This window comes from Lampris incognitus, chromosome 1 (assembly GCF_029633865.1).
Source record: "Lampris incognitus isolate fLamInc1 chromosome 1, fLamInc1.hap2, whole genome shotgun sequence".
In the NCBI taxonomy this organism is placed as follows: Eukaryota; Metazoa; Chordata; class Actinopteri; order Lampriformes; family Lampridae; genus Lampris; species Lampris incognitus.
The window spans coordinates 147,336,388-147,362,527 of NC_079211.1; the positions used below are offsets into that span (position 1 = coordinate 147,336,388).

The 26,140-nt window shown below is 46.0% G+C and overlaps 2 protein-coding genes across 3 annotated transcripts in view; one reads left to right on the forward strand and one right to left on the reverse strand.

Moving 5' to 3' along the window:
* The first annotated feature begins 12,137 nt into the window (after nucleotides 1-12,137).
* Nucleotides 12,138-18,253, forward strand: LOC130116293 (C-X-C motif chemokine 10). Its single transcript, XM_056284218.1, has 4 exons — nucleotides 12,138-12,211; nucleotides 13,547-13,682; nucleotides 17,322-17,411; nucleotides 17,774-18,253. The coding sequence occupies exons 1-4, from the start codon at nucleotides 12,148-12,150 to the stop codon at nucleotides 17,853-17,855; spliced, it is 372 nt and encodes a 123-aa protein (XP_056140193.1). The 5' UTR covers nucleotides 12,138-12,147; the 3' UTR covers nucleotides 17,856-18,253.
* A 99-nt stretch (nucleotides 18,254-18,352) lies between these two features.
* cnot6l (CCR4-NOT transcription complex, subunit 6-like) overlaps nucleotides 18,353-26,140 on the reverse strand; it is a 33,485-nt gene continuing 25,697 nt past the window's right edge. For both annotated transcript variants that reach the window (XM_056284207.1, XM_056284199.1), the window contains one exon: nucleotides 18,353-24,264. In XM_056284207.1, coding sequence (XP_056140182.1) covers nucleotides 24,043-24,264 — 222 coding nt within the window. In that variant the 3' untranslated portion in view covers nucleotides 18,353-24,042. The remainder of the gene's footprint in view (nucleotides 24,265-26,140) is intronic.

A 26,140-nucleotide genomic window follows, 5' to 3' on the forward strand; every position in this document is an offset into this window, starting at 1 on the left:
TCTGCTGATGCTTAATGTTCCTTTGTCAGTTTTTAAGGCCTCATTTTTTTTAATCTTTTGTGCAAAATGAGCACGGCCAAACCAAATGAGACGAAGATGAAGTAAACAATGTGAACTAAGACAGATAAACTCAGACTCGTGCGAGACCAGATGAACTGAACTGATAGACAGAAAGTAGTGCACCCCGCTGCAAGACCTGATGAGGCAAGCAGTCGCTTGTTTTCAACTGGATGTTTTCCCGGTAGCTTCCCTGCATAGTGTGTGTGTGTGTGTGTGTGCGTGTGTGTTTGTGTGTTTAGAAACTTTCTATTCTTATCGTAAGGTCGGGGAAATTTAGATCGAGTGGTTTCTCTGTCAGCAGATTAATAGGTTTCGTTCTCAGAGGCTGTGGTGGATTACAGCACATGTGTCTTTATTTAGTTAATTTCTGAATTTATCTGGCAGTGCCTGTCTTGAGAAATGTCGAGTCTGGTCGAAGTGATAAGTGTTTACATCTGCCAGGAGTGCTGCTGCTGGGGGGGAAGCAAGTTCTCCTTTTCAATCGAAAAGTGACAAGATGAGTTTTGAACTACTTGTGCTGTGCAGCAACACCAAAAAAAAGTCATATCCAAACTAGCCAAAATCCTCCCAGGGGTGCTGTGCCGATGTAGCAATAAAAAAAAAAAAACACACACACACAAAACGTACCAAATTAGACATATCAAGAAAAAAGAGAGATGCAAAAAGGACACATTATGATGTCATAGATGTGCATCACAACTGCTGTGTGACTTGGTTGTGTACAGAAAGATACAGGATCATTGTTTTGAGTGTGTAATTATGAAGTAGGTCTAGTATCGACAGCACGTTGTCAGTTGAGTACCCGAACCGCTTATCCTGCTCTCAGGGTCGGGGGGATGCTGGAGCCTATCCCAGCAGTCATTATGATGTCATAGATGTGCATCACAACTCCCGTGTGACTTGGTTGGGTACAGAAAGATACAGGATCGTTGTTTTAAGTGTGTAATTATGAAGTAGGTCTAGTATCGACAGCACGTTGTCAGTTGAGTAACATGATATATTATTCGCATCATATCCTATTTATTTATTTATTTATTGGATTTTTTTTTTCCCCACACCGTTTTCTCCCAATTGTACCTGGCCAGGCAGCACAGTGGCACAGTGGTCAGCGCGGTCGCCTCACAGCAAGAAGGTTCTGGGTTCGAGCCCCGGGGTAGTCCAACCTTAGGGGTCGTCCTGTGTGTGGAGTTTGCGTGTTCTCCCCGTGTCTGTGTGGGTTTCCTCCGGGTGCCCTGGTTTCCTCCCACAGTCCAAAGACATGCAGGTCAGGTGACTGTGTTTATGTCGGCCCTGTCCAGGGTGTCTCCCCGCCTGCCGCCCAATGACTGCTGGGATAAGCTCCAGAATCCCCGCGACCCTGAGAGCAGGTCCGGATAATGGATGGATGGATGTACTTGGCCAACTACCCCACTCTTCTGAGATGTCCTGGTCGCTGCTCCACCCCCCTGCCAATCTGGGGAGGACTGCAGACTACCACATGCCTCCTCCCATACATGTGGAGTCAACAGCCGCTTCTTTCCACCTGACAGTGAGGAGTTTCACCAGGGGGACGTAGCGCGTGGGAGGATCATGCTATTCCCCCCTCCCCCTGAACAGGCGCCTCGACCGCCCAGAGGAGGCGACCAGGACACATACCCACACCCGTCTTCCCACCCCGCAGACATGGCCAATTGTATCTGTAGGGATGCCCGACCAAGCCGGAGGTAACACAGGGATTTGAACCGGCGATCCCCGTGTTGGTACACAATGGAATAGACTGCCACGCTACCCGGACGCCCCTCACATCATATCCTGACTGGACGATTGTGCTTTTGCAGCAGTCCAGCAGAGCTAAAAGTTAGCTGGTCTGGATCATGGTCTGGATCAGCGCTTCCCAACCCAGTCCTCAAGGACCCCCTATCCTGCAGCTTTTCATTGTAACCCTGCATAGGTAGCCCCGCTTGTACTTACTCAACCAATCATCTCACAACACTTAATTATGCGAGGTGTGCAGCATCTGTCATTGCTGATTGGTTGAATAACTACAAACGGGTACCTATTCAGGGTTGCAAAGAAAATCTGCAGGAGAGGGGGTCCTTGAGGACTGGGTTGGGAAACACTGATCGGGATCAGGTCCTCTGCTAACCGACGACCCGGAGAAGCAAACCAAGTGAGAGAATGCGAAGGGGAGGCTGAGAGAGAGAGAATAGATTTTGACAACAACATTAATGAGGATTGTAATGTCTTCAAAAACACAATCTTTAACGTCTTTCAGATGCACTCACAAACATTTTTGGAAGAACCCCCCCCCACACACACACACACACACACACATTCTACACACACACATTCTACACAGGTGGTACAGCTAAATGTGAGACAAATGTCGGATTGTGAGTGGATTAGATAGAAGCCGCGTTCATGAGGCGCTTCACATTTTTAAAAAGAAGGAAAGAATTCTCATTTTGTTGTCAGCTTGGTGATCTCAGGAAAACATCTTCAACACAACAGGCGGTCGGTCACATGACCTCACAAGGAACAGCGGAGACCCTCCATCCACCTGGTCCTCACACAATACTTAACCAACTCATCAGTGCAGCAGGGTTAACTAGCGTGTGTGTAAATGACCGCGGCGTTGGGGTTTGTACCGTCACCCCTAGTGAAAGGATTTGGGGTTCGCGCCTCACCCCTCCGTCCATGTGTTGCGCTGGTTCGAATTGGTTTCCTCCAGCAGTGACAAGTTGCGTGTGGATGATGAATTGCAGACTAGATTACCCACACAGCTATAACGGGTTTATGAATGACTGTGAGTGAGGGCCCTGTAATGGATCGGTGATGAGTCCAGGGTGTTTCCATGAGATCTGCACAATGCATGCTGGGATAGACTCCAATCCCATTAGAGGAATGTAATTTGCAAAATGAATGAAGGACTCGTCATTTTTTTAGAGTGTATTTCCAAGTCGGTGAGAGCATTACATCTTTAGAGCCGGTCGTGTCTGGATGTAATGTGGCTGTATTGATGTGAGACTAGATGTGGGGTGGGCTTTTGTTTATGGTAATATGGTGATATATTTAATAATATAGAGTTTCCAACGGTAAGACACTACACCCATCCTTCCATCCATTACCCGAACCGCTTATCCTGCTCTCAGGGTCGGGGGGGATGCTGGAGCCTATCCCAGCAGTCATTGGGCGGTAGGCAGGGAGACACCCTGGACAGGCCACCAGGCCATCACACAGGGCCGACATACACACACACACACACGCACACGCACACACACATTCACACCTAGGGGCGGTTTAGTACAGCCGAGTCACCTGACCTACATGTCTTTGGACTGTGGGAGGAAACCGGGGCCCCCGGAGGAAACCCACGCAGACACGGGGAGAAGATGCAAACTCCACACAGAGGACGACCTGAGACGACCCCCAAGGTTGGACTACCCCGGGGCTTGAACCCAGGACCTTCTTGCTGTGAGATTCATATATCAAAGATGTGAATCAAAAGTGGAGTTTGGGAGCTGCATGACAATGGATTACAATGGTTCTCAATCCGGTGCTTGGGTACCACCAGTACTATGGATGGATTACTGAACGGGCCTACTGGGCACAGGACCAGGTGGCCGGGGGGGGGGGGTCCCTAAGCCAGAGTCTTAGCATGAGGTTGCTGTTAGTAACACCAGCTTGCTGTCACTACTTTTTTTTCAGGCTATTTATTTGTTGATATAAGGGTATCTGGTCTCATATTTGTGTTTGAAGGAGGTGTATTTTGTTTATGTGCCATTTGCCATAATTGAGTGTTACTGCAGGGTCAGGGTGGGCTGGGGGATCTCTTAAGTTGTCCTTACTCAGGGGCCCATTGACTGTGTTTACATGCACAGTTAAGTCGAGCTACGGTTATAGCTCGACTAGGCCATGTAATTGGACTACTGTTGTTGTCCCAGTATACAAGAACTGGGGGGGGGGTCGATTTACTTATGCCCCCTTCAGCTGGTTGCTATTGGACCGTGGGAACTATGGATCATGCACAGAATGCCAAGGCCAGTTTGTGGCTGATTGAAGTGTATACATGCCGGAGTAAACTGATCCCCAACCGCGTTATCTAGGCATGTTAGTCTGACTTTGGGAAATTCCATTTAGTACAATTTCAGTCGGACTAACGTGTTTACATGTATTTTAAAAGTCCAGTTTGAGTCGGACTAACACAGTAAATCGACTTTTTCTAACATCATTTGAACGTACTGAGTGTCTCATCATCTGTCCCTGACCAGTGCTGCATCATCTGTCCCTGACCAGTACTGCATCATCTGTCCCTGACCAGTAATGCATCGTCTGTCCCTGACCAGTAATGCATCATCTGTCCCTGACCAGTAATAGATCGTCTGTCCCTGACCAGTACTGCATCATCTGTCCCTGACCAGTAATGCATCGTCTGTCCCTGACCAGTAATGCATCATCTGTCCCTGACCAGTACTGCATCATCTGTCCCTGACCAGTGCTGCATCATCTGTCCCTGACCAGTACGGCTGACTTTTCTAGTCCACCAGGTAGTTAATTACATACCCCTGTTGACCCGGTGTAAAACCTCCCTGACTGGAGGCTGGATAACTGGAGCAGCAGGTGGATGTCCTGAACCACCTGGTAGAATAGAAAACCAGCAGTACTGCTGGTATCTCATTAGCTGATTAAGAACTGCTGCGGCCTTTTTTTGTTTTTTGCATTCACTTTCATGCCTCAAACACTCATCTGGCTGTCAGTATGTTAGTCAGTTGCTCTTCCTCTTTCGATTGAAAGCGAACTTGGAATGGGCAGAGGCCTTTGGCAGGAGGTCATCAGGCCAGCAGGCAGTTATATCTGCTGACCACCTGGGAAAAATACAAAACAAAATGAAAATGAAACGCAAAAAAAAAGAAGAAAAAGACATGACTAACTTAGTGATTTGCGCTGTTGTTGACACTGGATTTCCGAGTCTTAATTCAGGTTTAAGAGGAACTGCAACGTCCCCGGTGCACTCATAATATAGACGTGACTAGGTTAGATCGGTTGTTACTCATCTTTTCTATTCATTGTTTTATAATAGAAATGACTGCTCGTAGTCTGCTGCATTAGTTTCCCTTTTGTAGGTTTATTAAGTTACTGAACTCAAACACGGTTATTTCTCTCCGAGGACTAATGGCGTTTGCCACAAAAGGGATAATGTAAGTAAAACTTGTGTATTAAAAATTTATTTTTGATCCCATGTGTCATTTCAAGACATCCTAAAATGAGATGTGCTGGATTAAGTTAGGACAGTGTTTCGTTGATAATTAGAAAATCCTAATTAAGTATGATGAAATCTCCAGAGTGGGCATTTCCCCTCTTAATAGAGAAGGGTGTAGAGTCCCCCCCCCCCCCGAAAAAGGATGTGGCACATGGTCAGTGACCTGTAGCCTGAGATTCTGCTTCCAGTTTGGGAAAACAGCGGCATGAATTCACGTTTGCAGCGGCCTCACCCAGTACCATTATGGGAAGATGGCAGCACAATCTTAGGTTTGCGGCCTCACCCAGTACCATTATGGGAAGATGGCAGCACGATCTTAGGTTTGCAGCCTCACCCAGTACCGCCCATACAGTGTCTTTGTCCACATCTTGGTTTGATGGCTGGGAGAGCTTGGTCTGCTGTGGCCTGTGGGCCCAGGGACCACGGCCCTGGCGGGAGCTGCACCCAAAGAGGAAACACCGACAGGACACGGAAGCGGGGCAGGCTAAGCTAACTGCTAGCCCATGCAGGCCGGCCGTTCGGACAGTTATCCTGGCGTTCATTCTCTCGGACAGTGGTTTTTTCTTTTCTTTGTAGTTTGTATATATGTGTTCTTGTAGTTTTTATCTTTGTGTTGCACTGCTGTGGGCTGGGGGAAACGACAAAGTGTTCCTGATTCCTGAGGTACCACAGCCACTGCTAACATCTTAGTGCATACGGCATGGTGGCCCAGTGGTTAGCGCGGTCGCCTCAAAGCAGGAAGGTCCTGGGTTCGAGCCCCGGGGTAGCCCAACCTTGGGGGTTGTCCCAGGTCATCCTCTGTGTGGAGTTTACATGTTCTCCCCGTGTCTGCGTGGGTTTCCTCCGGGTGCTCCGGTTTCCTTCCACAGTCCAAAGACATGTAAGCCAGGTGAATCGGCCGTACTAAATTACAAGTCCCCCTTCATGCATTTATCCGGTTTCTATGTGCTCATTAAGTTCCTTCACTGAAGGATCGGTTGTAAATATGTTATTGCTTGTCTATTTTGTCTCCTCGGCACTTTTTGCATGTCCATCCGTCTGGAAACGGATCCCTGCTCTGATGCTCCTCACATTTCTCCCATCATTATTTTCTTTAAAACTCGTTTCCTCGTCTGAATCAAGGGTCTCTTTGGATAGGGGGCGCTGTACATCATTGTTAATTGTCTTTTTTTAGTGAATTTGATGGCAACATAAAGTCCTAACGTGCTGAGGCGAGGAGTAAAAACTAGGTCCCCATAGATGGCGTCTATTCACAGGTTTTTCTGGAGACTTCCGCCCTCAAAATTTGGTCAAATTCTTGTGATTTTTTTTTTTTTTTGGAGTCCACTTGAGGGGTTCCTGATAAGACAGGCTGTGGAAGCGATGCAGGTTCACCTCTATGTCTTTGACTAGTTGAAGGGTTTTTAGTCCTTCGTCCTTTGAGCTGGTTGGTTTAACCTCTAAACTTTCTATTATCAACGCTGAACAAAGACAGCAGCACAAGTTAAATACTGCACTTTACGAGGCCCGTCAAAAGCAATCAATAGACAAGGACAAAGAAAATCCCAGATCAACAATTTCCCACCGCAAAGGTTGTTTCGTATCTTTATGCATGTCTGAACATGGCCGGTCACGTGGAACCAACATGTAGGTCAGACCATCGTTACTGTTTTATGTCGATGACACAGCAGATTATCAGACTCGAGCAAATGGAGGAGAGCAAAGATGAATAAAAAGAAGAAGCAGGAGCCACACAAAAAAATCAAGCAAAATTTCCAAAGTCTGTGGCTATTTTCAGCCAAAACACGAAGAGAAAGCGGTGGTCTACGAGCACTTGGAAGCTGAGCTTACTTCTGACAGCAGCACAGCTTCCGGGCTGCGGCGCCTCCGCGGGAAGCATCCGGACTACACCCCTATCATTTTTTATGATGGGTGTCTTTCAGAACAACGCAGGTCACCTTACATTAAAAGATGTAGTAAAATGGACAGTGTAAGAACACGTGGACCAGAGATGGGAAAAGCATCTCACAGCACTTAATTATGCGAGGTGTGCAACATCTGACATAAGTCACTGCTGATTGGTTGAATAACTACAAACAGGTACCTATTCAGGGTTGCAAAGAAAATCTGCAGGAGAGGGGGTCCTTGAGGACTGGGTTGGGAAACACTGATCGGGATCATGTCCTCTGCTAACCGACGACCCAGAGAAGCAAACCAAGTGAGGTCACCTTACATTAAAAGATGTAGTAAAACGGACAGTGTAAGAACACGTGGACCAGAGATGGAGAAAGCATCTCGTAAGGAAGGCGATGTGACATTACAGTGGCTCTCAAATGAACATTTAGAAAAACTGTTCCCTTATCCGATTAACTGGATCTATTGCCTGAATAATCATTAGTCACAAGTGACAGCCCTACACTGTTTATTCATTTAGTTTTGGGGGGTTTACGTTGTTTACTCGGATTCAGAGGTAGGAGAATTTTCTCAACCCGTGCAGGAACACTTCACCCTTCAGTTTATCACAAACACCCAAATTCAACACGTCTGGTTTTCACTGGACAGGAAAGGTATGAACAATTACCTGGAAAGTAACCCCTACCTAGAACCGTCAGACGAATGAAGTGAAGTAAAAACTACCAACATTTGCCTCTGAGACGTAGTGGAGTAGAAGTACAAAGTTGCTTAACATGGAAATGCTCAAGTAAATTACAGGTACCTCAGGTTTGTACCTCGGTACTTAGTGACATGACGCCGCTGGTGGTTAGTCGTGTTGACTGGGTTGTCGTCGTGTCTGTTTCCTGGAAATGAGCTCTCCTCTCAGATGTACAGAGCTGCACAGACCTTCAGGCGCCTTATCGCTCGTTCAACACGAATGGGGACGTTTGCGAATGCGTCGTGTGCGACGCACAGCGACCTCCCAGGGGATGGCGCCGTTGTCAAGCCACGTGTAATGGTTGCTCCGCTGGAGTAGCTGGGGTCCTCCGCTGCTGGGTCTGCCCGCCGTGTTTGGGCATCGTGGAAGTCTTTGAAACAGGACCTGGCTCCTCAGGAACCTGCATGTCACCAGACTCGTCCATCGTTGTGACACGATGAGTCAAGATGAGTTCTGATGAAAAGGTGTTGAGTAAGGCTTATCCAGCGTTGGCTTCTTCTTCTTCTTCTTTCTTTCTTTCGTTTTTTTTTTTGTAAATATATTTTATTGATTTTCAGCTTTTTTTTAACCCCACGAGAATTACAAAACATGTACGACGTCAAATCAACCACTCATTCCTGATACAGAGTATTATTCATCACACCCCACCCGCCCACCCACTCATAGGATCACGGGTCACAGAGTACATTTAGGTAAAGAAGGGAAAACATAAGATAATCAAATAATTGTATGAATTATTCGAAGAAAAGGTGAAGGGAGAGAGGGAAAACAGGAGGGGGGAAATGCTCATTACTGTAATAGGACATTTATGGCTTCCACCCTACTCTTTCAAGGGGCTCCTGTAGAGCGTCATAGAAATCCAGAAAGGGCCTCTGTATCTCAGTGAAGGTTCCAGATGACCCTTTGAGTGTGTATTTAATTTTCTCCAGAGTTAAGAAATGCATAACATCTTTGACCCAACGAGAGAAGGGTGGAGGAGTGTGTTGCTCCCATTTTAAGAGGATCAAACGTCTTGCAAGCAGTGTGGTGAAAGCTATGATCACATGGGCTTTATGTGGCGAGAGAGCACGAGACTGCTGTGGTGTTAAACCAAAGAGAGCGCAGATTGGGTCCGGGTCAAACTGGGTTTCAAACATCTCACTAAAAGCTTTGAAGATCCATCCATTCATTATCCACACCACTTATCCCGCTCTCAGGGCCGTGGGGATGCTGGAGCCTATCCCAGCAGTCATTGGGCAGCAGGTGGGCGGACACCCCGGACAGGCCGCCAGGCCATCACACAGGGCCCACACACACAGTCGTACCTAGGGACAGTTTAGTACGGCCGATTCACCTGACCTACATGTCTTTGGACTGTGGGAGGAAACCCACACAGACACGGGGAGAACACGCAAACTCTACACAGAGGACGACCCGGGACGACCCCCAAGGTTGGGCTACCCCGGGGGCTCGAACCCAGGACCTTCCTGCTATGAGGTGACTGCGCTAACCACTGCACCGCCATGCCGCATGCACAAAGATGTTAGCGGTGTCTCCACAGCCACCGCTAACATCTCTGAAAATTCTCTGATATCCTTTGCCAGTCTAGCTTAAGTAAAATGTAGTGTGTGTACAACCTTCACTTGTATTAAGCCATGTTTAGCAGACGTAGACGATGTGTGTATCACATCTAAAATAGAGTCCCGTTGGTCTTCTGTTACAGCTGTCCCAAGATCAGAGTCCCTACAAAGTTCCTACAGCCCTACACTGTTTATGTTCTTGTTTTGTGATTTGACCCTGAACACCGACAGTGGCTTCCAAAAGCCACCGACCGCTCTCAGCATTCACCAGCCGGGCGTAGATTCTGGAATAGATCAGAACTCTAATCATTCGAGCCAACCACAGCATACAATTTGCTATTAAGTGGTCGCTCGGTGTTGGATTTCCAAATCACCGTAGGCCGCATAACATACACGTCATCTATTCTAGGGGGTTCCCAAAGTTGTTCAAACCCCAGCATCCCCCTCTCAAAAGGCCTTGATGCCATAAAGAAGAAGTCCCAGGGATCCCCTTAAGACTGTTGTAGGTAACATCGGAAAGATGAGTCATTTTGACGCAACCCCCCCCCTCCAAAAAAAAAAATTCCAGTCCCCCTCTTCCTTCCTTCCCATACCCCCTCCCTCCAAACCAGCTTCATACGTGTGAATGAGTTTAACCATCGTGACTGGCGAGTGCGCATCGTCGTCGATGTGTGGGGGAAATATTGTTTTCAGCCAAGCGTAGTGACGCCATCATAGATGCGGTGAAACCCTGTTTTACTCATAGCAGAGGTATTTCTAAAGGGCCCCGTTTCCAAAGTGCCGGGCTGCCCAGTATTTGCACACCGCACCGCGTATCTGACGTTGACATAGGGACTGTCCTTAGCCGCGTTTGTTTGTTTCATTTGGACCGATTGGATTTGAAGGGAACCGGATTGCAGACCCAGGAGACACCGGAGAGACCAGATCGTTTCACGGGACATTTCCCTGATGGAAACCTGTCGGTGCATGATGGGAATTTCACCCAACTACAACAAAACGGTGTTGAAAGAAAGTTACCTACAGCAACTTTAATGAGGAGACGTTCGTGGTTGTTTGTTTTATAATCGTTATTCTGTTTCATGGTGGTTTAGCACTTGTCACCTCACAACACAACAACAGGGTCTACATGTTGTCCCATGTCCACGTGTCCCCCCCCCCCCCACAGTCCAAAGAATGTTAGCAGCGTTAGCGCCGTGCTACGTTAGACGAAGTGGAGTCTCTAAATTGCCCATACGTGTTAATGGGTGTGGGTATGTGTGTGTATCTGCCCTTGTGCTGATGCATGCTGGGATAGACCCTGGCCCCCAGTGATCCTGAACTGGTAGAGATGGTGGATAATGCATGGATGGGTTTTCGATTCTCCTGTCTAAGCCTGTTAAGGTGCTCTGAAACAGCTGTTAGAGCGCTTCGATATCAATGCTTTCAATAAGAAACCCCACAAAACGTGTATTTGTGTGTGAGTAGTTGAAAGAGGAAGGCCGGGGCGTCCGGGTAGCATAGCGGTCTATTCCGTCGCCTACCAACACAGGGATCGCCGGTTCGAATCCCCGTGTTACCTCCGGCTTGATCGGGTGTCCCTACAGACACAATTAGGCGTGTCTGCGGGCGGGAAGCCGGATGTGGGTATGTGTCCTGGTCGCTGCACTAGCGCCTCCTCTGGTTGCTCGGGGCGCCTGTTTGAGGGATGGGGAGGGGGAACTGAGGGGGAATAGCGTGATCTTACCACATGCGACGTCCCCCTGGTGAAACTCCTCACTGTCAGGTGAAAAGAAGCGGCTGGCGACTCCACATGTATGGGAGGAGGCATGTGGTAGTCTGCAGCCCTCCCCGGATCAGCAGAGTGGGTGGAGCAGCGACCGGGACGGCTCAGACGAGTGGGGTAATTGGCCGGGTACAATTGGGGAGGATTACTGTTGCTGACCAAAGCACCGCACAACGTCAAACCCAGCTTGGTGTGTTCAGGTTTTAAGGTAGAAACTGGTAAAGTGGACTTGATGAAAGTCTCGTCTACGCCGGCGTGAGGTCACACCGAGACTAAGAGGAGAAAGAAAGCCACTGTTATTTCCTTATTGTCTTCTTGCAATGAATATGTCCTCTGCATTTAACCCTTCCTGTTGTATAGGAGCAGTGGGCAGCTGCAGCGCCCGGGGACCAACTCCAGTTCTTTCTTCCGCTGCCTTGCTCAGGGGCACAGATGGGAGTATTAACCCTAGCATGAATGTCTTTCTGATGGTGGGAGGAAACTCACGCAGACACGGGGAGAACATGCAAACTCCACACAGAAAGGACCTGGGACAGCCCGGGGTTCGAATCCAGGACCTTCTTGCTGTGAGGCAACAGCGCTAACCACTGGGCCGCCCCCAAAGGTTCAAAACGCCTTCAGTCATCACTGAAAATGATGAGGAAAATTACCAGCAGGTGAAATATTAACCGAAAATCTACTGTTGGTTCACAGGAAATGCTGAAAATGATTAAGATGCTGCAGTTTTTCCATTCATACGTAGGTTATCTGTGTTTTGTTTTTTTTTCATACAGGGAAGGACCTAAGGAATCATCCACCGCAAACTTCCTTCTTTGCAGCTTTATAAACCACGTCTCCTTCATTCACTCTCAGATTCTCACATCCTCTTTAATGGTTAGTCATAATTAGCATCAGAATGTCGAGCGGCGTCCTTCCTCTGCAGGCGGCGGTGGTTCTCTGCTGCATCATCACACTGCACGGTGAGTCGCCTGGTACACCCCAGTCCACGGCAAGGTTTTTGGTTTTCTCTTTATTTTGGTTCATAGCCAGACGATATATGTATATATTGGTTGTATTTATTGTGTACTTTCTTTTATAATTCCCCAGTTGACTTTGCAGCGTGTCAAGTCCCAGGTGAAAAAATATCATACTTAAGTTATACTTTTAAAAAAATGGGTAACACTTTAGTATGGGGACATAAAAAGATTAATTACTAGTGAATTAGTAATGATCAAGATGTCACTTTAGTATGGGGAACATATTCTAAGTAAAAAAACTTAATTTACAGTAATTTAACACTTTGAACACTTGTAGTTTTGTGTGTTGCTATGTAAGAACAGAGCATATTCATTAAGTGTTAGTAAGGGAGAATAACTCTTCTTGTGGTACTACCACCTTATAAAGGCCATACTAAGCAAAGCATATTGAGATGGTACTACTAATAAGCAATACTTCTGAGGTTATAGAGGGAAAACTCATAGTTAATGGCTTACTGGTTGTATAATAAGGCCATGCAGAATAAGGCATTAATGAGTACGTAATAATGACCAATTAAGTGCCAATATGTTGCTAATTTGCATGCTAATAAGCACCTAATTAATGGTGACTACGTTCCCCATACTAAAGTGTTACCAAAAAATGTACTAAGTACACTTTCATGTTCTTTGTACTTTTTTGTTGCCTTCAAGTCTCCTAAGGTATACTCAACTACTCCTTGAGTACAACTTCAATTGTTAATGACTTCTATTTCGAAGTACACTTTTTAAAAGTACATTTTAAGAATACTTTGAATTAAGCACAAAAAGTAAAAGTATATTTGTACAAACTTTAGTATACATAGATTATATTTCTAATACACTAAAGTATACTACTTTTTGACCTCCTGATTTTTCCCTGTTTTAGTTTTGGTTTTTTTTTGCCTTTGCACAAATAAACCTAAGGCGCAGTCAAAACTAAACCTTAAAGGAAGAAGGTGTGATGTACTTGGCGTCGCCTCTTTTTTTCAGTCAAACTGACCCAGATTAGTGATTTCTTGAGGGAACAAAAACACCACAGTGTTCATCCAGGAGTCACTGAACAGGTGTGGTAAGGCTGATTTCAGTGAAGGGTTTTGGTGCCGCTCCACATGCGGCTGTGTGTCCTCGTTACTTTGCTTCTCTAGCAAGTGAACCAGCGTCACCCCCCAGCGGGTAGCAAGGTCATAACGAGTGAAGACTAACGACATGAAAATGTGATCAGAGTGTTAAAAATGAAGTGCCGGACCGCTGCCCAACATCACATGTTGATGTCGGTGATGTTACTCTTTTGTTTGCCAGCTTTTTCAATGGATGGCTTCGCCCCGGGGCTGAGGTGTCACTGCAGAAAGACGACCTCCCACCAGATCCCTGCTCACCTCTTCAAGAAGTTGGAGGTCATTCCTCCCGGAGCACAGTGCCGCCGGACTGAAATCATGTGAGTGAGCCGCCAAACGAGACGTTGGCGTATAGAAAGCAGTTTGAGGAGAAATGGCCGTTGACATTAAGTTAATGTCTCTGAAAACTCGGGTAGCATAAAAACATCATCTGGACCCTTTCTTCCATGCGCTCATTTCCTTTCTTTCCACCTCCGTCATAACATGTCATTAGGAAGCAGTGACCTTAACCTTTGACCTCCTTGCTATCAATTCCTATCAATGTTGATATTTGAAGCTTAGGGCACTGTTGGCCTAACTGCCTGTCAGTTAAAAATAAGTAAAAAGAAAAACCTTAAGGAACTAAATGGAAGGGATCAGTGACAACATTCAGTTGACTAAAGCCCATTGTGTTGTGTTAAAACAAATTAAGACCATACACTGGACTGTCAGTGTAGATTTGTGATCTTCTTCTTTTTGACATTGTGTATTCCCGGATGACTGAAATGAACCCACCCATTCTGCAGCATTTTAAAGCCCGCTCACTTTCTCGTCAGGTCTGTATATTGGCAAGAATCCGGCGATGCGGTTCGTAAACACAAGTGTCACTGCTCAGTATATTCTGATGTTAGGATACTACAAACGCTGCGATGTATTGTGTTATTTTGTCAAAATTTTAGAAAATTATCAAGAAAAACCTCAATATGCATCAAATCAGGGTAATCAGTCATGGCTGTTGTGCGTCCCTGTTACAGTACTGCACCGGCCACCTACTGGTCAGAGATGGAAACTGCACAATGAAGTGGTGACGCTTATGTCTTTGTGCGTCATATTGAGAATCGATGAAGTGTTGTTAAAGGTAGTACCGTGATACTCGAGTATATTAATATTTTCTTACGCCCCTATTTCTCAGTCCAATCTGTCGATTAACGTGTAACTCTGCTCTTGTGTTAGTGGGCAGCCTCTCGTTCCTAGCTCGTTCCTAGCTTCTGGCTTGGCCTAGCTTAGCAGTTAGCTCTGCTGCATCGGCAGTTAGCTCTGCTGCATTAGCAGTTAGCTCTGGTGCATTAGCAGTTAGCTCTGCTGCATTGGCAGTTAGCTCTACTGCATTAGCAGTTAGCTCTGCTGCATCAGCAGTTAGCTCTGCTGCATTAGCAGTTAGCTCTGGTGCATTAGCAGTTAGCTGTGCTGCATTAGCAGTTAGCTGTGCTGCATTAGCCTATCAGAGCAGCAGCCTGGTTAACTCGACGGCGTGCTGCGGCTGCTCGGCAGTTGCAGGTAGTAGTCGCTACCGTGCCTTCACCTGGCTCAAGCAAACACTTTTTCTTTTGCAAGCAGCGTATTTTAAAAGTTCTGATAATCTTATGATCGAAGAAAATGACCATGATCAGGTTAAAGCATATTTTATTAAAAAATCTACTCCCATATTTTCGTAATGTGTGTGTGTGTGTGTGGTAGTTAGTGTAGATAGCGGGACCGAAAACTAAAGCACTTATGATCCTAATTCTTTTTGGAGGTGGTAGGTATTGTCTCAGAGAGTAAGGGGAAAATCCCAGAAAATTAAAATTATGCATAATTATGCATTAATATGCAAAATATGCATTTTTCTAAAAAAAATGGCTAAAACCACTTTTCTCTGCATTTCAGATGATTCTGAGCATCTTTGATTTTTTCGCCTATATAAAAAATGTTCTGGGACTTAGAAATGTTCTGGCATTATGCAAAATATATGCATTTTTGCAAAAATGCACTTATGATCCTCATTTTTTTTGGAGGTGGTAGGTATTGTTCCAGAGAGGACCAGAAAAATAGCAGAACATTAAAATATAATTATAATAAATATGCAAAATATGCATTTTCTAAAAATGGCTAAAAACCACTTTTCTCGGCATTGCAGATGATTCCGAGCATTTGGGGGGAGGGAGTTGGAGTGGGGGGGGGTTTAGGGGCAGGGGGAAGGCGGTTAGCTTGGCAGGATGAAGAGGGGGGAGATTTAGACGGGTGGATCACCAAACCGCTACATTGTAGCAGGGTTCTTCTAGTAGATAAATAAAGGTGCCCTGTTCAACATTACATTAAATACAACATAAATGCTAATGTGTTAATTTACACACTTATTAAATCAAATGTAACATAAGCTATTGTTTTCCTGTAAAGTTTGCACGGGCCCTCTTGCAGTGTAGTTGAACATGAATACAACATAAAAGCCTTTGCTTTAATTTACACTTTACACAGCTGGAAACTTCTGGGAAAGTGCAGCTCTTTTCCCCCTCTGGCAGTTTCGTCAGCGCCTCTCCAGCTGCGCCATGCTGATTGCGATACAGCGCCACCACGTCGCAACTGCAGTTAAAAATGACATCCACCGAGCGCAACGCTCATTAGAAAACAAGTGTTTTTCAGTAAGACCCCCGTTGAGAGCGGCAGGCGGGACGGGATCTGATGGAGGCGGCCGCCTCGTAATTCTCTATGCAGGAAAACCTCTGTCTATCGCGAGTTCGAGCAGCTTTCCATAAGCACACTAAAGAAATCACCAAGACTGCCCCCCCCCCACTTATGTGACACAGCTGAAATTCGGTCTTTCCTGCCCAGATAGGGGCTCTGTGTCGCCCTCTGTCTCGGTTTGGTAGAGTTGTGAGGGCAGAGGCTGATTACCATGATCATTTCCATCACAAAGAGGGGTAAATATGGACTCAGGGGTACATGCATTTGTGTCATCCAGACTTGATTACTGTAATGTGTTTTCAGGTCTGCCACATGCTGGTAGTAATCAGATGGTTCAGAATGCTGCAGTGAGAATCTTAACTACTACTCCTACTTTCGGCCGCTCCCGTTTGGGGGCACCACAGCGGATCATCCGTTTCCATTTCTTCCTGTCCTCTGCATCTTCCTCTGTCACACCTGCATGTCCTCCCTCACCACATCCATAAACCTACTCTTTGGCCTTCCTCTTCTCCTCTTGCCTGGCAGCTCCATATTCAGCATCCTTCTCCCAGTATACCCAGCATCTCTCCTCCACACATGTCCAAACCATCTCAATCTTGTCTCTCTTGCTTTGTCTCCAAACCGTCCAACTTGAGCTGTCCCTCTAATATAATCGTTCCTAATCCTGTCCTTCTTCGTTACTCCCAGTGCAAATCTTAGCATCTTCAAGTCTGCCACCTCCAGCTCCACCTCCTGTCTTTTCATCAGTGCCACTGTCTCTAAACCATATAACATAGCTGGTCTCACTTAACTAAAAATCTTAACTAGGAAATTTGACCATATTACACCAATTCTTGCCTCCCTTTATTGGCTTCCTATCCATGTTAGGTCAGACTTCAAGGTGCTTCTGCTGACTTATAAAATCCTCCTCCCAGGTCTCCATGGTGACCACCTGGAAACTGCTTGGCATCCTCCTCATCATATTCTTCATATTTTATAATTGTGTTATCCTCCTTTCAATGTTGTATTGTGTAAATTGTGTGAACACAACATCCCTTGCACGCTGTCCATCTTGGGAGAGAGATCCCTCCTCTGTTGCGCTCCCTGAGGTTCCTTCCTATTTTTCCTCCCTGTTAAAGGGCTTTTTCAGGGAGTGGTTCCTTATCCGATGTGAGGGTCTAAGGGCAGGATGTTGTGTTGCTATAAAGCCCCCTGAGGCAAATTTGTCATGATGGGCTATATAAATATAATTGACTTGACTTGTCTCTGTGCAACCACAGAATCACCAAAAAGAACGGTTCGAAGGTTTGTGTCAACCCTGAGGAAAACTGGATCTCCGAGATCATCAACAGGTTAAAAAAACTGCAGAGGTGAGCTTGTCCGGTGGGCCTGCTTGTTAAAATGGCATCCGCATATATATATATATATATATATATATATATAAACGCTATATATATATATATGTGTGTGTGTGTATATATGTATATGTATAGCGTTTTTTTTTCCCGAAACCGTCAATGGTGTTGTGAGTGCTCAACTAATGAGTGGAATATCAACACAGATACAGGGAAAAAGCAGCTGATGAGTGCGAGACGCACGAAACAGGCCTGTACTGCAATGTATTAAAATCCATTTTCCTGTATCCGTGTTGATATAATATCGGAGAGAGAGAGGTGAAACTTCTCCGTGATGTTTGATAGAAGTCTGAAATGTGTCCTTCGTTCCTGCACAGAGAGAGAAGGAGCCAAGTGACTCGTCCAGCGACTGCTCCGCTGACGACTGCTGCCCAGACGCCTAAAACCAAACCCCACTAACGTTTTGTGGTGTCATTTTACTGTCAAAACAGCCCGGTTCCGGCGCACTGATCAGTGGCTTTCTCCATATCAGTAGGCAAGTACCATCAGTGCAGTAACTTCGCACTTGACAGTAAAATGTAAGTTTAATTTTCAGTTTGTGTCAATACAACATTGTCTTTCCAAATGTTTTTTTTACAGTGAAATAAGAATTTACCCGTTTTGTTTATACTGTCATTTGAGCTTTAACTGAGATTAAAAATGTGAATTTGGTAAAGGTGCCTCCTGCAGTGGGTACTTTTGACAGCTAACCTTTAATAATGTGATGTAACACACAATTTCCTGGTACAGCTTTGATTATGATAGGCTGTGAATCAAGTCCTTGTATGTCACAGTGCTTTGAATTCCTGCATTGCTCTATTTTTCTTTTTTTCTTTGAACTGTATTGTTCCCGTACTGCATACACAAATGTTTTTCCCACCAAAAACACGAGAATAAAATGGCACGTAAAAGACGACTTGAAAAACGACAATTTTATTGCCTACAGGAAATGGGGGGAGTTGGGGCACAGGGAGATGACACAGGTGCTGATGAGCGCACATGGTTTTTAACTGAGATGCACAAAACTGCTCAGAAATCAAAGACAGGAGGCCGCTGCTGTAGAAATCCTCCTCCACCCATTTATCCTGCATCAGTGCCACAGAAGCCTCCTTCTGTCGGGTGGTAGACCCAGAAATCTCATGTCTCCGAAACCCAGCTAGCCCACCTACCCTTTTGGCAGGCGGGCGTCGTGTTTGCTGGGAAGGAAGCAAAAGTGAACCCCCCCGCCAAACATTTACTTTCACAATAGCCGAGGTGCAGTAGGGGTGCAGCAGGGGAAAGGTGGGACTTCTACAGCGGCTCCACCTGTACCGTTTCTCAGAGAAATACAACAAAATTCAGCACCGCCACCTATGGCTGACAAACCTCTGGTTGTCCTCGCAGCCGTGATTCTGGACGCCATGGTTGTGTACACTTTGGTCTCCACAATACAACAACCTGATCTGTCCTGAATCCGTCAACGAGTCATGACGTGGTTTGCAAAGACAGGCCAAGCGCAGTTATTTCAAAACGTGTTAAGAAATATAGCACCTTTGTTGGTGACTGCTGGTGACTGAGGACCCAAGCCCAGTTTACCTGCTACTATTAAACTGTTCCTTCCTTACAAAGGGAAAAGGTGCAACTCTCAAAACTACGCAAGTTGATTTTGCTGCGAATTATCCGAGAATAAAGGCGTTCTCATTTTTCTAGCAGTCGGGTACCTTGGATGCACTGATGACCCCCCCCCTCACATTTCTAACGGTTTACATGCCCTGTTCAGAAACACGTGTTCAGCTACTGTAGCTCTGAAGCCAAGGCGGCATTCTTCATCCGAGTTAAGGACAGCATGTGCCCAGACTACACAAACTGAGAAAAACAGCTTCGAACTTATTAGCTCCCCAGCCAGCTGGCTAGTTGAGAGACTTTTGAAAATGTGAGGCGGTTAATCGATTCTCCCGAAAAGTGACCAAATCTAATTTTCCAACAGTTTTTTTTTTGCCGTTTCCCCTTTGTAAAGTGTAACCAGAAGCTCTGCCAGACGACGGCTCATTAACCCTACTTGACCCTGTGTGTTTACCGATGGAAAGGTGCTTCAAGTGCACAGTAGTGGGCTACCGTGTCGGTTGTTAACCAATGAAATTTCTCCCTGATACTTGAAGGAATAGTTCCTACGTTTTAAAGCCCCCTTCTATTTCCTACCCACCATTAAGTAGCCTTGTAATTGCTTCAGGCGACCCACGGTAAACTTTTTCTGAACAGGAGGAGAATTATCCCCAACTGTCCCCATTGACATGCACTGCAGCGTAGCTGGCTGGCAGGAGCTGCGTGTCCGGTATGAAGTCCAGGACAGACGAACGTGAAAACAACCGACAACGTAAGCAGCGGGTAGAAAATAGTGGCGGGCCACAAAACTTCTGAACTGTCCCTTTGGCGTACAACCGGAGGCGAGACAATTCAGTGTTGTTAGTACAACCTTCGACTAACATTTCGTTCTTACATCCCTTTTGCATACAATGTTGAGTACATTTTCACCAAGTTCGGACACTACACAGCCGTCTGTTGTCTGCAGAATGCTTTTCCACAGGTTGAGTATTTATGAAGTTACATAAAACCATTGCTGAACATAACACAGCTGCCGTTTAGCTGTGACTGTCAAGGACGCAGGGACAACCTGCCCAGTCAGATTCAACATGGGTAAGGCAGATGGAGACTCACTTGACAGCTCTCTGGCATTGTCAACTCGTTTAGATGGATGAGTGTTTTTTTGCTTCCACCTTTCTTGAGCCGTTGCGGGCAAGAGGGGAGCGGTCTCGTTGAAGCTATGGATGACTCGGGGGGGCCCCCCAAAGACAAAAGATAATGCAGCTATCATCCAATTCACAACTCGTTAAAATAAAACCAGTGGGGGTGGGGGGGGGATGACAGAACAGGGTTTTTACATTCAGATATGGTACATGACGACGGTCATGATAATTCTGACACAGGGTACTCGCGTCCTCGCCAATGCGTTGGTACAATAAGCATACCAGTCAACATTCAGCTATCAACGTGGATCTGATCTGATCGCCTGACTGATACAAAATATGGCAAATGACTCGTAAAGAAACTTTTGTCGTTGGCCTGAAGAGTACAAAAAAAAAAGGAGAAGAAAGTTTGGCTTCACACAAAAGCCGTATCTGTGGCTCATCAGAACAAGTGCCGAGTCAGACAAGGGAAGTTCATCTTGTGAGGCTCGATACCCTATAATCTCATCACCAAACGGTCTGGTAAAATATGGCGGAAACGGGGGAAAGTTGGCGGGATGGTTGGATGGATGGATGGACAAAGGGATGTGTGGAGGGAGGGATGACAGTGCTGGGTTTTCTCCGAGTGGCTTGGTCTCATGGGCAGTGCTGCTGTTGAGGGAATTGTACAAACTAGGCACGTTGTTTGTAGAAAAAGTATGTCAGATATGCTCTACAAAAACACAAAGGGTTGAACGCCTGCAGATACCGATAGATGTGGATTTCCTCTGATGTGGTCTACCGTGAGATACATGAAGTGCCTGTGGACGAGCTCACGAAAGCCTGTGATGAGAATCTGAAGAGGCGTTTGTTTGTTCTTCCATCGTGAAGCTGGATGAACATACAAAGCAAGACAGAACTTTGGACTGGAGCGTTGTCTCAGAGCGTGGGCAGCGCGGCTTTGAGAGAACATCCAGATTTGCAGTGGGGAAATAAAAAGCCATCACGACAATTTCGTTCTTAATCTACAACATTTATCTGGTTTTCAAAAGCTCGGTAATGCTGATTTGTACAAAGTGTCAACTGAAGACCGCATTTCAGTTTTGAGACAGAAAAAAAGTGCCTGTTGTTCAAAAATCAAAATGTCTGACGGAGCCACCGGGTCTCTGTGAGAACAACTGGGTCGAGTGGTAGGTGGGTATTCACATGTGTACAAAAGTACAACGCCACGCACAGCTCCAATCAACCTATGTGACCCCTTCTGTCGGGGAACGGTACATTCCCCAGCAGATGTTAAAGACGCCTGCTCGTCTGAGGCACTTCAACTACTGTTTATGTAAAACTGTACAAACAAAGCCGGAATGCCCCGTGTAGTGAGTTTAGGAGTGAAGTATAGGCCTTGAAATGCCCACAAAAGTCTTGACTTCGAACTGCCGTCTCAGTCAGAGGCAAACTCGTCAGCATAATCTGTTAGCGTCGATCCATGTGCAAATAAAGCAAAGCCAAGCCAATACCGTCCGGGCCACTAACATCTGGTTGACTGCGGCTTAAAGCTAGGTTTACAACGAGCCATTTTGCGTAGACAGAATTTACCCCCAAATTATGGCTTGTTTTTTTTTCAGAGCATACCAAGTTATAACAATATTATTAAGTCTCAAAGAGGCAAAGATTACTAGATCATCCACCAACTAGGCACTAGAGTGTGAAGTAGCCCGGGACAGAAATGTGGAATATCACACGTGTGGTCTGCAGTGGCAGCCACGATAGAAATCACCCTGCTTGTATTTATAGTTACGATGCCTCTGTGCTGCATTTGTAGTGAAGACAATTCTTTAAAGCCATACAGTCAACCCACATTAGCACATTTTAAAAACCAAGCTATCGTCTCTGGCCCAACCATCCAAACATTCCCTGTGCCTTCAAATAGCCGACAAAGAAATAAAACTGAGATTTTCTAAATAGTTCACCTTGGGGATGGAGCCAAAGAGGCTGCAGAGGTTTGAGCAGGCTTGCAGCCAGCAGTGGCACCTCTACAATGGCTTCATCTGTGACATACAAATATTGTACAAGTCTGAACAGACCGGCGCTTACAAACTGTTTTCAAAGCAGTAGCATCTGTTTTGGTTTTGCTCATAGAACACGACACAGAAAGTCAAATCATTTTAGAGGTACTTCTGAGTGCATAGAATAGCCCTGAGTCAAAGCTTGAAATAAAGGGCTATCTCTTTTCATCACTCTTTCATCGGTCAGGTAACGTTACGAAGGTAAAAGACCGTGGGAATCTGGCATCAGAAGGCTGTCGAAACCCAGTTTTCGCAGTGAGCTTTCTGCAATACATTCGGCTCCGGGTCAGAAATCACAGAGTAATTCTCCACAGGTTCATATTCTCTCTAAATTGTTTTTTACAGCAATTCACAAATAGAACGACAAAAGCATTGTGTCATTCATTCTGGTATGACTCTGGCCAATCACTTACTGGGAGAAAGGACAAAGCATTTAAAAAAAAAAAAAGAAAAAAAGATGGCAGCAGTTAATACGCACTCCTTTAAAAATGGAACAATCAAATAACATACAATTAGTGATTGCCAGGGTTATATATATATATTTAAAAACAAAATCTATGATGACATTTTTCTCCCGGTACCTCAGCGAGAAGGAGCAACACGTTTGCTGTGATGGTAAAAATAATTAAGGGTTTGAGTGAAAAAAGTGCCTGTGAGGGTTACGACAGGAGTGTCCACTACCTCGGTTTGATATTTCACTGACACTTCCAAAGACTGCAACACATTATCAAACTCAACTTAAATGTGTGCCAGTAGAATGAAATTAAACTTCATGTTGGCACTGTCAAGCAAACTGCTGGCTCCCGAGAAAAATGCAAAGATTTCGAAAAAAAAAAAAATTAAGGGTTTTTGAGAAATATGCAGAACTCTGGCATAAAAGCTTGGCAAGCAATGCAAGCAGATGGGGAGGTGCATAGAAGTAGAACGCAGAAACATTGTGGTCATGTGCAAGCAGCATTTGAACAGTGTTTAGTTCAGATTAGAGAGGCAGGGAGCTAACCACATCATCAAAGATTTGAAGGGCAGCTGGAAATGGAGATCATTTCATATATTGATTTTTTTTATGGATATACCGAATAGTGATGTATTTTAGTGTTCTGACCATGCTGCTGTAATTAACACTACATACATGTAAGAGAGGTAGTGTTAAACCTATACTACGGTGCTTCCTCGTTCAAACAACAGTTTGCCAACCCTGATTAAATAACTTTGTGAGGAGGGGAAGGAAAACAAGCCCAGTGTGAAACAGATAATTTGAAATACACGCAAAAAAATCATGCGAAACTCCCAAAACAAAAAAACAAAACAAAAAGGCTGCTATTTTCAGGAGGTGAATCAGAGGAGTAGTGGCGATTGTGAACAGAATGTAAGGCAACACCCCCCCCTCCAAAAAAAAAAACCCCCAAAACACGGCGACATGCAGGGGAGGTTACCACTGCGACTGTGGGATGCCAACCCTCACCGTTTGGTTTCAAGCCTTTCAAGGGAGATGAAAATGAGAAAGAAAGACAGGGGGAAAATAATAAAATAATATTTTTTTTACATTACATTGTGCAGCAACACAGAAAAGGTGCATTAACAGGCAAATACTTCACTCCTCTCAGGATGGGAGGGGCATGGTCAGTGGTCGGTCGGTCGAGCCGTGTCCGAGTTTAAACAGGATCAGTGGGTCGACTGTACAGGGTCCTGGAGGAGGGATGGCAGTGTGTGGGCGAGGGTGGGAGGGTAGGGTGGGGTGGGGTTGGGTGGGGCGGTATAGGAGCTGGTAGAGCTTTTGAAGGGTGTAGTGAGTAGAATGGGAGTTTTTTTGGGGGCGAGGGGGGGGCATGTAATCGGGCTGCACTACCTGTGGACCGGCAAGTGCAGCCCGTTAAGCGGGTTGAGTGGGTGCGGGAGGGGCGGGTGCAGCTCCAGCTGGGCCAGCAGGGAGAAGTGGTCCGAGGGGATGTGGGGATGGGGGCAGCCGGTGATGTTGTTCTCCTCCAGCCACTGGCTCTCCAGCGGTCCCAGCAGGCCCAGCACACTCATGTGGGTCTTGGAGAAAAAGATGTAGTCGATCACGCCCTGCCCGGGAAACACAGATTAGTTTCACATTACCGTTAATTATCTCAGCTACTGCAGAATTTATCTTCTTTTGGAATGTATTAATCTGCGGAGAAAAACAGGTGGCGTGACTCAAACAGTGGAAACACACCTGCACAAGCAGCCAACTGTACAACTCAGCAATAACAAAGTTAGTCACGTCCTGCAGAGAGACGATCAAGATAAGACAGATGTATGAGAAAACAGATGTGTGCTGCAGCAAGTATCTCATAAAGACAACCCACCAACCAAGTGTTCACACACACACACACACACACACACAGAGTTCTGTTGTTTACCACAGGTCACACACTACTCGTGTAAAATGTAGCGTGTGTGTTGGTGGGTCTAGTATTGTTGGTCAAGAACTTACTGCCCGATAGCCGTTTCCAAGATGGCGCCCGAGTGAAATGGCTTGTCTAGAAGCTCTGCTAATGCTGCCGGGGTTGTAGCTGTGGTCAGCTCTGATACGGTACACAGTTCTAGAGCTCTGATAGTAACGTGCTCCTGTACTGCAGCAGCGACGTAGACTACGTTATATCTGCCGAGCGATGCTTTTATGAGCCACGCCTTCGTCATGTGACTCGACAATTACAGCTTCCTCAACCCGACACTCGCCACCACCAACACCATGGTCATTTAAAGTAGTGCTGTGTACATCCAAACTCTGGGCACACCTTGCTCTGGTCTCCTGTCTACTTGTGTAATTGCTCTCGACAAGAGGGAGGCAAAAGACCAATGTGACCGACTCACAGGACTGGTCTGTTCCACAGACCAGCTAATCCCTTTGGGTGGGGCAAATACTTGGTTTCACCCCCCAACCAGCCCAGAAAAACAAGCACAGAAATAATTACCAAGGCTGTTCATCAGTCATCCAAGTTTCTTACTCTGAATTACAGTCTGTCACTTAATCTGTGAAATGCCGCCCCATTTTGGTAAATGGGGCGGCATAAGAAACAGGTGATTTTTTTTTCTTTTGGATTTTACCCCTTTTTCTCCCCAGTTGTATTCAGCCAACTACCCCACTCTTCCGAGCCGTCCCGGCCGCTGCTCCACCCCCTCTGCCGACCCGGGGAGGGCTGCAGACTACCACATGCCTCCTCCCATACATGTGGAGTCACCGGCTGCTTCTTTCCACCTGACAGTGAGGAGTTTCGCCAGGGGGACGTAGCGCGTGGGAGGATCACGCTATTCCCCCCAGTCCCCGAACAGGCGCCCCAACCGACCAGCGGAGGCGCTAGTGCAGCAACCAGGACACATACCCACATCTGGCTTCCCACCCACAGACACGGCCAATTGTGTCTGTAGGGACGCCCTGCCAAGCCGGAGCTAACACGGGGATTCGAACCGGCGATCCCCGTGTTGGTAGGCAACAGAATAGAGACCGCTACGCTACCCGGACGCCCAAGGAAATGGCTTTGATTTGATTTGTTTTGAACATGTAAAAAAAAGAACCGATAAAAACAAAACAATGATATTAAATTGAAATGAACAACAAACCTATACAACAAACTCAACAAACAAATTCTCAGAAACAACACAAATTAAATATCACATGTTCAAAAAGGAGCAGGAGGAAGCATACACTTACTTATTCCTATCCCTTCTCCACTACTCTTCAATTCATTCATAATCTTCATCTTATATACAATTTATATATAAGATATATACAGCCACTGAGGATGCAGAAGCCAGTGCAGGTTTAGTGCCAGTGCCGAGCCCGGATAAATAGGGAGGGTTGTGTCAGGAAGGACATCCGGCGTAAAACCTTTGCCAAACCAAATATGCGGCTCATAAATCAGATTTCCATACCGGATCGGTTGAGGCCCGGGTTACCAATGACCGCCACCGGTACTGC

Coding starts and splice junctions, on each gene's coding strand:
- LOC130116293 (XM_056284218.1), top strand. CDS start 12,148: ATGTCGAGCGGCGTCCTTCCTCTGCAGGCGGCGGTGGTTCTCTGCTGC. Junction 13,683..17,321: donor TGCCGCCGGACTGAAATCAT/GTGAGTGAGCCG, acceptor GTGCAACCACAG/AATCACCAAAAAGAACGGTT. Junction 17,412..17,773: donor AGGTTAAAAAAACTGCAGAG/GTGAGCTTGTCC, acceptor GTTCCTGCACAG/AGAGAGAAGGAGCCAAGTGA.